General features: G+C 35.8%; 1 protein-coding gene and 1 long non-coding RNA gene across 8 annotated transcripts in view; one reads left to right on the forward strand and one right to left on the reverse strand.

Moving 5' to 3' along the window:
* Positions 1 to 12,013, forward strand: part of LOC117209081 (transcriptional activator Myb) — a 41,226-nt gene that overhangs the window by 27,386 nt on the left and 1,827 nt on the right. For 2 of the 4 annotated variants that reach the window (XM_033450673.1, XM_033450672.1), the window contains exons 2-9: positions 3,401 to 3,566; positions 5,080 to 5,244; positions 6,982 to 7,303; positions 7,714 to 8,026; positions 8,111 to 8,520; positions 8,618 to 8,934; positions 9,223 to 9,312; positions 11,432 to 11,557. In XM_033450673.1, the coding sequence (XP_033306564.1) occupies positions 3,401 to 3,566; positions 5,080 to 5,244; positions 6,982 to 7,303; positions 7,714 to 8,026; positions 8,111 to 8,520; positions 8,618 to 8,934; positions 9,223 to 9,312; positions 11,432 to 11,557 (1,909 nt within the window). Of the gene's footprint in view, positions 1 to 3,400; positions 3,567 to 5,079; positions 5,245 to 6,108; positions 6,226 to 6,981; positions 7,304 to 7,713; positions 8,027 to 8,110; positions 8,521 to 8,617; positions 8,935 to 9,222; positions 9,313 to 11,431; positions 11,558 to 12,013 lie in introns of those variants that run through there. The other 2 variants (XM_033450674.1, XM_033450675.1) reach the window with 2 other exon arrangements.
* Positions 3,603 to 6,085, reverse strand: LOC117209088. Of its 4 annotated transcripts, none has more exons than XR_004487849.1 (5): positions 5,942 to 6,085; positions 5,795 to 5,871; positions 5,564 to 5,732; positions 5,043 to 5,149; positions 3,603 to 4,952 (listed from the first exon to the last, which is right to left on the reverse strand). It is a non-coding gene; the product is annotated as an uncharacterized LOC117209088 (long non-coding RNA). The 4 variants fall into 4 exon arrangements; XR_004487846.1 differs by having other exon boundaries at positions 3,604 to 4,952; positions 5,564 to 5,718; XR_004487847.1 differs by having other exon boundaries at positions 3,605 to 4,593; positions 4,953 to 5,149; positions 5,564 to 5,718.

Genomic DNA, 12,013 nt, shown 5'->3' on the forward strand with positions numbered 1-12,013 from the left:
ATTTTCAGATTTTCAAATTTTCAAACTTTCGAACTTTTAAATTTTGAGATCTTCAGATTTTTGGATTTTCAGATCTTCAAATTCGGTGCGTATTGTGAGTTTACGTGGAATAATTTTTCGTTTACATATTTTGTACGCATTATTTCACTGCCCTTAATGGCTTAATGAAATGTAAACTAGTGACGCCTGATTTGCCGCTGACTTTCATGGGACTTATATACATAAGTACTTTCGTTTTCTTATCTCGATACCTACTTCGGTGATGGATGAAGGATTCCAAGAAGTTTCATTGGGATAGTGATCGCTGCTTTCGTTGTTGGACATCGATACGACACGAAAAGAAAACATGGTTTAATAACAAAATGATCGCTTTCAAAACACACTTGTGTACACATACTAGTACAAATAACAAATGTAAAGATAAAAGAGGCATATCGTAAACCTTCCATTGGCGAAACATTTTTGAATTCATGATAAGTGAAGCCTAATAGAGTATAAGCAAATTTAGTGATTCTCTTTTCATGCTCTTCGGTACTTTTTCACCCTAGTGCACTCGCCCCTTTCTTTCTGTCTCACCAACAAGCAGCTGCGCGTACCGAGAGAAGAAGGTGGCTATGTGATGTGTGTATGCATGTATGTATGTATCTGGCAATGAAGTACTTACAATGGAAGGTTATGGAACGATAGCGCTTGTAGGATGCCACAAGTATACGCGTCATATAAACATATGCGAAACGCAGATGGTTGGTGAACCTTATCGTTGTCATTATTTTCCGCCCTGAGCCTACAGAGATACCCCTCGGCTCTATATTGCTTCTTAGTTGATCGAAATAAAAATTACCAAATAATAGTAAAATATGTATCAATTATTAAATAGTAATAAATAATAATAAAAAAAATAGTAGCATCCATTATTAGTAAAGATTATAATCAATCACGATGAATCCATCAAAATTTGTTAATTAAGGATTCAAGGGTAACTGGTAATTTCCGGCGCTGGAATCCTACTTTTACCATATCGCAGTAATAGGCAGCAATTATTTCTTGCCGTTGCGCTTCCATCAATTAGTGAGTTTGTTATATTATAATTAAATTTCGAAAGACGGGTCTAAATTTGCAAATTTAACGCTAGGATTATAAAAAAAAAACTTCAGCTGTCAGCTTATCGGTTGGATTAATGGCTTTTTGATTTGTTTCGGTAGTATAAAGGTTATGATATTTTAGTACTAATAAGGATGATGGCACATCTTTTGATACATGGAAACGCAGTATGAATTCGTCACGTATAATTGACGTGAAAATGAAAATTAGGAATGGTTATAGTTATTAATATTTATTATATTTATCATTATATAACTTTAGTTGCACTTTCTTTATTTTAATAAATCTTTGATAAAGATATTTTCTAAACTAATAGAATTCCAATTAAAACTTGTTTTAAATTCTTGATTCCCATAAAATATATAACGATTCCAAATTTTGTATTATTATGTATCCAGCAATGTCAAGTGTAATAGGTCTGTTTAAAATATTGGAGATCATATTACATCATTTTCTGCACGTTGATTCGAAATAATTGTGTCAGAACAATGACCAACGGTTCGGTATAGTGAACTTTTGTGCTCGGTTTCGCTCGGGCGCCGCTGCGGTGTCTTTGCAGCGTACTCTGACGGAACAAAGGGGTTAAACGAGCGCCGTTTGGTGAAGGCTCGCACGATATAGCTGCGTGCAGCGGAAATGCCGGTCGTGGCCTGCCTGAAACAGTAAACATAACAAGCATTCGGACCGTTGCGTTTGATTTCTCTATGTGGAGGAGTACATAACGTTATATACATACGTGTGTGTTTCATCTCGAGCTGACCAGTTATCGTCGTCAAATTACGTCATCCGGCAAACATAGACTCCACAGTGGCTGGAATGTAAATACGTTGGTATAACGTGCAGCCAACTGTTGGCTAATTGCACTTGACGATGGATTATTGTGTAATATCAGCTCTGTTGCCTTTCCACGAATGTGAAACTTTCTACACATTAGTCAAAGAAGCTCCTTTTGAAGTCATTTTACTACACTTATATGGCACTATTATTTTTTTAGAAAAATTTTAGCAAGGAATTAAACAAATACAACCGAAATTGTTAGATGAGTAATTAAATATTAGACAAAATCTTTGAGATAGAATCTTTCTCTCAGTAATCGTTTTTTAAGAGTTTCAAGTAATAAAAATTAATAATCAAAAGTGTTTTCTTAAAGTACTTCTGATTGGCTGGAACGAATACCATTAAATTCAAAATAAGGAACATCCTGTAAAAAATTGAGGTTAACAGAGTTTTGATTGATGAAATTATCGCAGATGACCTTGACAGATACAGTGAACTCTTTCATCTGTAATGAGGTTATATATATCTACTGTATGTGTAAGTTACTTCCGGGTAGAGTGGGACGCTCTTTTAGTTTCCTATCATGAAAAATATATAAAAGAGAAACATTTATGTAAATAATAAATACAAACTGAATAAAAAGAAATGAATAAGAAGAACGACAAATTGAGTAAAAAAGTGGGTGATTCTATCTTTCTTTTTAAGTTTTACCAAGAGCCTTTCGTAAAGAGAAGAAATTAAGGAATAGTGTGAGAGGGGGGGCGGGAATGAATAACGATCATTTGCGGAAGAAGTAGACAGGAAATCCTTGAAGATGATGAAGGAACAAACCATTTGTAACCGCAAAAACTGACACTGGCCAGACTGTGGTCAAGATTGCCTCTTGGTTGGCGGTTTTAGGAAAGGGTGAAGAACAAAGGGGTGGTGAGTGCGCGATAGTTCCTTCGACAAAGAAGAGGAAGAAGCGCGCGCAGGATGGATGGTCAGCCATCCATGATTTCCCGTCTTCGCCTTTGTACGGACAAAAAAAAAATAGCTATATCCGTTACACGTTCGCACGTTCGATTTTTTCGCGAATTTTTACATCCCTCTTGAACCACACTCGTCTTCAAATTGGATTGTATTGTAAAAAAAAAAGATTTCGTAACGTCAGTGTGAGAATTTTTGTTGAAGAAAGATTTCTTATGTATCACTTTCTAGTTTCAATATTGTTATAAAATATTAATGAAAAATAGATTTTGGCTTTAACATATTGTTACACTTTCTTCACTTTGATTTCTCTAAGAAATGAAATAAATGAAATGACAATTATTAGGAACGCATTTGTGGCCATTCCAGATTAAAATCAATACATTTGTAAATTTTAATTTTAAGTTTAATAAATACATATTTGGAAAAATATTTTTCTTGAGGTGTAAACGTTATTGTAAATCAAACTTCAATTGTGATATACCTTTAATCACGAATTTCACGTTTATGATTTTCAAGTTACTGAAAAACAATGTTCTTTCTGTTTCTCTAGATCGCGCTCTGGTTACGATTCTAGTAGCGGGGGAGAGTCTGACAACGAGTACAATATCATTGCTTGTCGTGGAGCCAGCAATCAGTCGCAGAATCCAAACACGACAAATGCGAGCAGTAATGGTCAAGGAAAACACATAAACAAAGGAAGATGGACCAAAGAGGAGGTAATCAATCGGAAATCCCATGTTACATATTCTGAAACATTTAAATTTGAATTTTTTATTTACTTTTATAATTATGTATACACAATACACGCATCTCTAACTCAAATGTTGCAAACTTTTTCATTGTTGTAAATACTGTCAAAAAAAAAGTAGCAAAAAGAATTAGTGATTTTGTTTACTTTTAAAATTATAAATATGACTGCTAATTTAAACGTTGCGAATTTGTTCAGTCTAGAAAAAATTAAAAAATAATAAAAATTTGTAATCTCCCCCTAAAAATTTGATTCCCCCTAAAAGAATTTTCGTGAAACTATTTAGAGAAATTGAACTGGACCAAAGTTCATTGGTCACCGTGATAAGAAAAATGTTCCACGCTATTTTCCTTTCCCCTGTTTCTCTGTGACGCACCTTGATAGCTGAGAGAATGCACACGTGATCGCGTCATTATACCGTGACTTTGATCGGATGTAACGCGAAAGGGGAGGATACAATGAGCATAGGCCTCGAAAAAAGGTCCACCCTTCGTACCTTCTACAACGAGTTACGTTCGCGGGCAGATGCCCTCGACCACCCCATAGTCATATGCGCGGCTATAAAGAACGGGCAGCGCCGTATGGTTTCCCGTGGGAAACATCACATAGGCCTATCGATCCCATTTGTTACATGACTTTTTTCATTCTCTCTCTTCTTATTCTCTTTTTTAATCTGATGCAATTGCCAAGTGAAAATTCTCATACATCCATCTTAAAATTTGGAATATTTTATTCCCTATTTCTTCTTCTATTCTCTTCTTGAATCTACAGTATCTCTATGGCATCGTGTAATCCTCGGTATTTGAAATTTGAAATATCTGCATCATTTTATAATTTCATACGATAGAGTCATTTCTACATTACTTTTTAATTACAACCACATCCATATAGTAAATGTTATAGTACTAAAGTATTAAGCTTCATCTCGATATGAGTTTCGTTTTTTTCTTCGTATTTCTAGTTTAATTTCTTCCATAAAAACGTGCCAAACAAATCTGCAAAAAAGACTGCAACTTTTATACTTCTCCATATTCGTTTCTAATTATAATTCCATCCATATCATAAAAGGTTAACGTTGCAATTAAGCTTCATCTTCATATGTACATCATTTTTTTTTACTTTTAGCATAATATTTTTCACAAGAATGTATCTGATTAATTTGCAAAAAAATTGGCTTTCAATTAAAAAAAAATAAAATTATACTGCAGATATTAAATTAAAAGATATCCTCCAAAAATTAACATAACTAAAAATGATGCCTTTCTCGAATGTTTAAATCGGAAGTATACATTGCACGAGTAAAATTATTAACATGAATTTAGCACAGCAAGTCAATGGTCTTCTTCACACGCACCTGTTTTAAGACAGGGTAATGTTTGTTAAAATATCTTGCATTGCATGTGAAGTTTTAAGTTACCACCTTACAGCGTTACATTGCTCCTACCTATGTGTAATATATGTTCCATTTAAATGGGTTTCAGGACGGTCTGTTGAAGCAGCTAGTAAGCAACGCCGAGCAACTTGGGACCGGACTTCGATGGGATGTCATAGCTGGCCACTTCCCAGACAGAAGTGACGTTCAGTGTCAGCAAAGATGGGCGAAGGTTGTGAATCCGGAATTGGTCAAGGGACCATGGACAAAAGAGGTAAATTAATGAAATTAAATTCTTATTTAGTATTTATAAGTAAAGACGAATTTACACATTTTTTATTTTGTATTCCTTGTATAAAGTGTATAAAGTTGTATAAAGTGAGAAATCTTTGATTCTTTTACTATTCTATATATGTAGATCCTAATTTAGAAGTTAAGATTACTCTAATTTGGGACTCTAGTTCAGTATTGCAAATTCTAAATAGAAATTAAGAAAATATTATGTTATCGTTAGTAACTAGTATTTGGGTTATATATATGTATACCTTTGTTTGATATAGTCACATTGTAATAAAAGGTTAAGTTATATCAACCTGCTTTTCACCGGATGGCCAACCAGTCCAGATTTCGCGAAAGTTCGGGAAGATCCGTTACACCCCTTCACCCATCATGGGCAGGTCTGTCCACGTATTTAGCAGAGGAGACGTTTGAATTGACGATCGCGTAACGGTTCCTTGCAACTTTCCCTCTGGAACAAGGAAACTGTCTTAAGTTTTTCATATCTGCTTTAAGAAATGTATCTGTATCAGGTAGTCTATAAATACCGAGTAAATACACATCAAGCGTTTCCTCTATTGACCACCAGATGTCACCATGAGCCTGTGCTATGAGACCTATTGACCTATTATTGCCATCAATAATAACAATGTCCTAAACCTATGCAATTTAATTTTGTCCAACGAAAACCTAACCTAAATACCAATTTCGACTTAAAACGCTCCAAGGTCATCACTTCCGCACCAGTAACGATCAAGATGGTTCTTCTTGGGTGCATCTAAAGCTTGAAGGTTTGAATTCATAACGGCACGGCCCTGCACAACACGTACGCCTACACGTAGCGGAGGCAGCGCTCTCTTTCTCTCCCTCTGTCCGCCGACGGTCGCCACGGTGGGGTATGCAACAAGAAAAAGAGCCACGAGAGGTCCGCGGAGATGCTGCGTCGTCGTCGTGCCAATGCACTTGGCAACAGCCAAGGGCAAGTAAAGCCTCTGAAAGTCGCGTACACTTCGTCATGAAGAGGCCCTATATTGGTGTGCACCTGATTCTTCATGGTGTAGGAGCGTCCTCGTTGCATCCTCTTTCCCCTCTGTCCTTTCTTCACTGTTTTCGTTGCTTCTTTCCCTCGGTGCACTCGAGGATCATCTCCGCGTGTGTCCTCTTCTCCTTTCCTTTCCGCCGCCTTCTCTGGACCTACCGCCTTGTTCTCTTACCTTCCTTCGACTCTTCTCCTCGCCTTCGAGAAATTACTCGCGTGTTGGACCTGCCTTCCGGTGAGAACTCGTCCGATCAGAACTTTCACGGCGCTTTGGTTGCTTTTCAGGGAGCAGGATGTCGCATCTGGTGAAAAGTCGACATTCTTTAATCGAGATTTTTCAGTCGACAAGTAAAGTTCTGGTTTAATACTAAAATTTTTGCACTCTGTTTTTTAACTAATTTCTCCCAAAAATTCTCTCCTAATTTATCTTTGTACTAAAAATGATTATTGTCAGTTTACATCAAAACTTCACCAAGCTTACAGTCAAGATTCTGAATCCTATATCAGTCGCGACATCTAGTTTTCAAACGGCAATACCAATTATAAAAACAAATATTAAAGTAGTCATATATTGAAAATGGAAAAGTCAGTATATAAAATACATGAGAATCAATTTTAATGTCCTATCAGTAGTTTCATCCATCAACCATAAGTACTCGAATCATTCCGTGTACTGATGATCGGTGACATTCGCAGGAGGACGAAAAAGTAGTAGAATTAGTGGAACGATACGGACCGAAGAAGTGGACATTAATTGCCCGACATCTAAAGGGCCGTATCGGTAAGCAGTGTCGGGAAAGATGGCACAACCATTTGAATCCGGGCATCAAGAAAACTGCGTGGACAGAGGCGGAGGACAGGATTATTGTGGAAGCTCACCGCAGGGTGGGAAACCAATGGGCGAAAATAGCAAAACTACTGCCGGGCAGGACGGATAATGCTATAAAAAATCATTGGAATAGCACTATGAGGAGAAAATATGAAACTGAAGATGGTGGTAGACCCACCAGCACAAGAGGTTCTTATCAATCCATTGATTATGTTATTATTAGAATGCCAATATTTATGCAAATTTATAGTTTTATGAAACTTTTATTTTATTTTCATATTTTATAACTAAAATAGGGCTATATTTTGGATATTTGGATAATTTATGTGATTTTACATATTATGTGCATTATATGCGTTTTTGCATCTTTACATTTTCTACGAATGTAATAAATAAAATCCACGTGAATATAGTTTGAAAAATAATCTGTATTAATTCCTATTTTCAATCTTTATCTTCAATTTTTAAATTTTAATTGAAATATAAGCTAATAGTGATAAAGAAGAATATTAATTTAGCTAACTGAAATTGATATATTTTTGTAAAAAGTTAGATCATCAAAAAATGGAACATTTGATAAAAGTGAATTCCTCTTACAGGAAGAGGTAGGAGAAAAGCTACAGAATCGTCGGTGCTCTCTAAAGAAGCAGAGGAGGAAATCTCAGGTCGTCTGAAGGTAGATTCGGCGAACAATGAAAACTGCACAACTGTGTCCACTATGCAGCAGCAGACTCTGGGTATCGACCAGCTGGACTGGAGTAGGGCTTGGGATAATCAACAAAATAACCAAACTTTCCAAGGTCTTCTGAATCTGAATGAACGGCCGCACAATAACGAATCTCGAGTAGATACTCCTTCAAAAAGAGGAAGTTCTTCTCGAGTCAAGACTGAACAAATTTCACCTTTTACAAAGTATGTTATTAAACAAGTTTAAAAAATAAGAATTTTCAAGTATTTAATGAAGTTACCCATTTACTAACACGTCTATTTATATAGGTATTTTGATATGCAAATACAAGGTGAAGCGACAAGTTCAAAGAATTCAGAAATTAGACTAATGCCCATGCCAGACCTGGAGGAAATGCCAGAAGCCATAGCGGAGAAAGAAAGGAGCAGTCCACCCCCTATTCTCCGTCGACGTAGAAATACTCAGGTCCTTCAGCAGAGGACGGAAATACCTGAGAATATGAACCAGTCTGATTACTTGTTAATAAACCAACAACAGCAACAATCTGGCGTTACCACTCCATCCACGCCCATCAAACAATTGCCATTCAGTCCGTCACAGTTCTTGAACAGCCTGAGTCCTGAAACCTCCCCCTGGCCACGGGCAAGTACTCCTAAAGGTAGCAGCCCTGGTCCACTCACCACACCACAACCCACTGGTCTGCGACGAAGTCAGAATGGTAAGGTTTTTGATAGAATCCTTCGTTCCTAGCTTTCTAATTTTATCTGGAACTTGATAGACTGTATATTGTTACTATTATTATATTTTTGTCATAGATGGGAACACACCGAGAACGCCAACACCGTTCAAAAACGCGTTAGCAGAATTAGAACGGCGCAGCGGCGCGACTACTCAGTTACCTGCCACCCCAAGTCGTCTGGATGCTCTAACGGAGATCATCAAACAAGAAACCGACCGTGAATGTCTAGCAGGGACTAGCACCATCCTTCAAGACTCTGGTTACAGCACGATTAGACGGCGGGGTAAAGAAAATAGCGCTCCTGGTGGAAAGAGAGCGCGTAAAGCTCTCTGTCAAGCCTGGGCGAACGCTTCCCAGGATAATTCCGAAATAAGTTTCGTTGTAGAAACGCCGGTAAGTTGTATGTCGATATTTAGAGTGTAACATTAGCGAATATTTATGCAAAATTCATATTTTTATAAATATACTTTAAAAAACGGGATTTAAGTAAAGAATTGTTTTATCTGTTACATATTAAAACGAATATCCTATTTCGAATATTTTATGTACTTCTACAGATTATATACATCTTATGTATTTTTGCACTTTTAAATTTGCCATTAATGCATAAAAATCCGCAGTCTAAACATTAGTATATAAAATTGTTATTTAGTTCACTAATTTATTTTCTTTACATTACAGAGTAAAAGTTTGGACACATCGGTATTATTTTCACCAGCATCCATGGCATTGGAGGATAGTTTCTTAACAGCAGGAACTAGCCCCATAAAGGTAGAGAACCATGTCCATACTCAATCACAGATGCAAACTCAACCCGCCCTATCCTGGTATTATTCCCGTACCAATCGCCTCTAGACACGCTAGCCGGCCTTTTCTTAACTCTCTTATTTTAACACTGTCTTTCTCTCTCCTTTGTTTAGTATATTTTACTCAATCATGCCTGCCTGTCGATTAACGTTAAATATGTCTCGCCCCTTCTCTATCTCTCTCTTCGATTTTTCTTTCCTTTTAATTTATGACTAAATGTTATAAAACCAAGGCGCTCAAGGAATTAACCTTGTATTTGTCCTTCGTAATTGTAATGATTATTGATTCCCTTTTGTCGCCCTAGTATCGTCCAATCCAAAGATTATTAGCGATCTTTTTTTTTCTTAAGTCGTAAGTATTATAATAATAAAGTAACACGACTAACAATTAATAACGACGTAAAATATCGGTTTGATTTATTTATATGATTAATTTATTTTTTTCTTTTTGACAACGCGTATGCTTACCTTGTTAAATTATTATTTATGCATATGAAACAATGTTATGTGCTTGAAGCGAAACTTATGATCATGAACTAAGGAAACAATGGGCTCAAAGGAGCCGTATTATGAAGTACTTAATTTATATTTTTGCGTGTATTACAATGTTTATTTTTTGGCCGATGTTCATCATATTATATTCTACATACATTGCAAATATCCAGACTCTTTGGTTTCGATGTACGTAGATATGTATGGTCGATCTTGTTTTGTTTTTGTTTGCTTCAGTTTTTTCCTTCTACGATTAATTTTACGAAGAATTAAATTATACCTTAGACTCGTGTCATTAATTTCTTTTTATTTCATTTTGTTGACGTTTATTCGTGTAAATTATTTGTGTATATTTAGTATTTTGGGAGCGAAGTAAACTGGAAACACTTAACCCAGTAAAACTTAATTTATTATTTATTGTTATATAAAAAGATAAGGAATAGTCAATTATATAAAAGCTTTTTTAAAATGCTATTAGTAAGTCCTACCTTCAAAAGTGGCTAAGTTATTATAAGAACAAATCCTGTGCACAACAGGTTAAACATGTGTGTATGTAAATTTATAATATAGTATTAGTATCTAAATACTACGATTATTTAATATTTAATTACAAGAGACTATCGATTATACCGAAGTGTTTCCAGTTTTAGTTTCGTCTCCCTAGTCATTAATAAACTTCAATATTAAACGGGAGGATGGATCACCGGTGATCCACGCGGCATGGAGCGCGTTAACCATTTTTGTACACATTCCAAATTGTATATCCTCGCGACTCATTCGTCCTTCGATCGTTTCCCGGATCATGTCTCGTATAATTATATATAATATATATATATAGATACATATATATATATTAGAAATAAAAGATAACGTTTATTTATTATCATATTAATATATATACATATTATATATATATATTTTTTTTTATTCCTTTGGTAATAACGTTGAGTTGCCGCATGTTCATAACTAACTCAAACGTAAAAACGCCCTTGTACAGGCCTGGCCTAGCGTACCAAAGTATTTCTTCATCCTGCATCCCTCATCCTTTGTGTCCTGAAAGTCGACAAAGTCCAAAGAACAATTTTTTCAAGCGGTGACTCCGTCGGTCGCGAGATGCCGCTCTCTTCGATACCAATTCGCAACCGTGCGAAGAAAATGAGGAAAAAAAAGGGAAAGCAAAATACCTAAAAGGCCTAGTCATTCTACGATGAAACGTGGTAGAAATCTTAGCATGAGTGTGAAATATGCCCCAATGAAAAAAACATGAACATATAAAATGATCGAACTGACATATAGTCCTCTAATTCTTCGAAAAAGCTCCTCATAACCTCTCTGTTTCTATCTAAGTATGTCCTTTCTCCCTCTTTTTCTTTATATTTTTATTCCCTCCCCGTTTCTCTTTCTTCGTAAGACTTTTGACTGTCTTAAAGACTTTTGAAGTCTATATTGACGTTGAAAATTTTTAGATCTTGTCAGTCGAATATTTTTTCTCAAAAAAGAAAAGAATAGGAATAATTTTCGAATAGTTAGACATTTTCTATAAATGCGTTCTTTTAATCGCCGGCTGTAGCTAGTGTGTCTATCCTTTCTAGACTTCCCACGACTTTGTGTCCATACAACGGAAGCCTAACGCCAAGAGAGCAATCACGTTCGACGCGTTCGACAGTCCTTGTTGTATTCTCAGCCCTCTACCGCTTAGGCCAGTCAAACGTGCCAAGGTGAGTGGTTTCTTTTTCTTTCTAAAATCTGTTCAACCCTCGATAGGGTTAATCGTGTTAGAGATTTGATATTTTCGTGTCAGATTTCTGCTCGCATCACTGTGGTATTTAATTTTTGGATACTGAAAGACATCTGTCGCGAGAGATCGGATTTCCTTACAGTCTAGACCCTTGTAGTATTACATAGCTTCTGTCAGTCGATATTAACTACCAAAATTGGTTGATTAATAGATAATCTTAAATATTTAAAAGTTAGTAACGTTTATTCTGCAATTTTTTTAAATATAAGAAGCATATTTACGTATGTAGTAATTTCAGCATTAATTTAGATATAAATATCTTAGATGTCGCTAATATATCTACTATCTCGTATATGAAGATCTCAAGAGAAAGGTATGAAGTGCATTTTTGTTAATTTTCTGATTTTAATATTACTTTGTCTGTTGAGTATTGTAA

Source organism: Bombus bifarius, unplaced genomic scaffold (genome assembly GCF_011952205.1).
Source record: "Bombus bifarius isolate JDL3187 unplaced genomic scaffold, Bbif_JDL3187 scf7180000008165, whole genome shotgun sequence".
NCBI classification, from domain to species: Eukaryota; Metazoa; Arthropoda; class Insecta; order Hymenoptera; family Apidae; genus Bombus; species Bombus bifarius.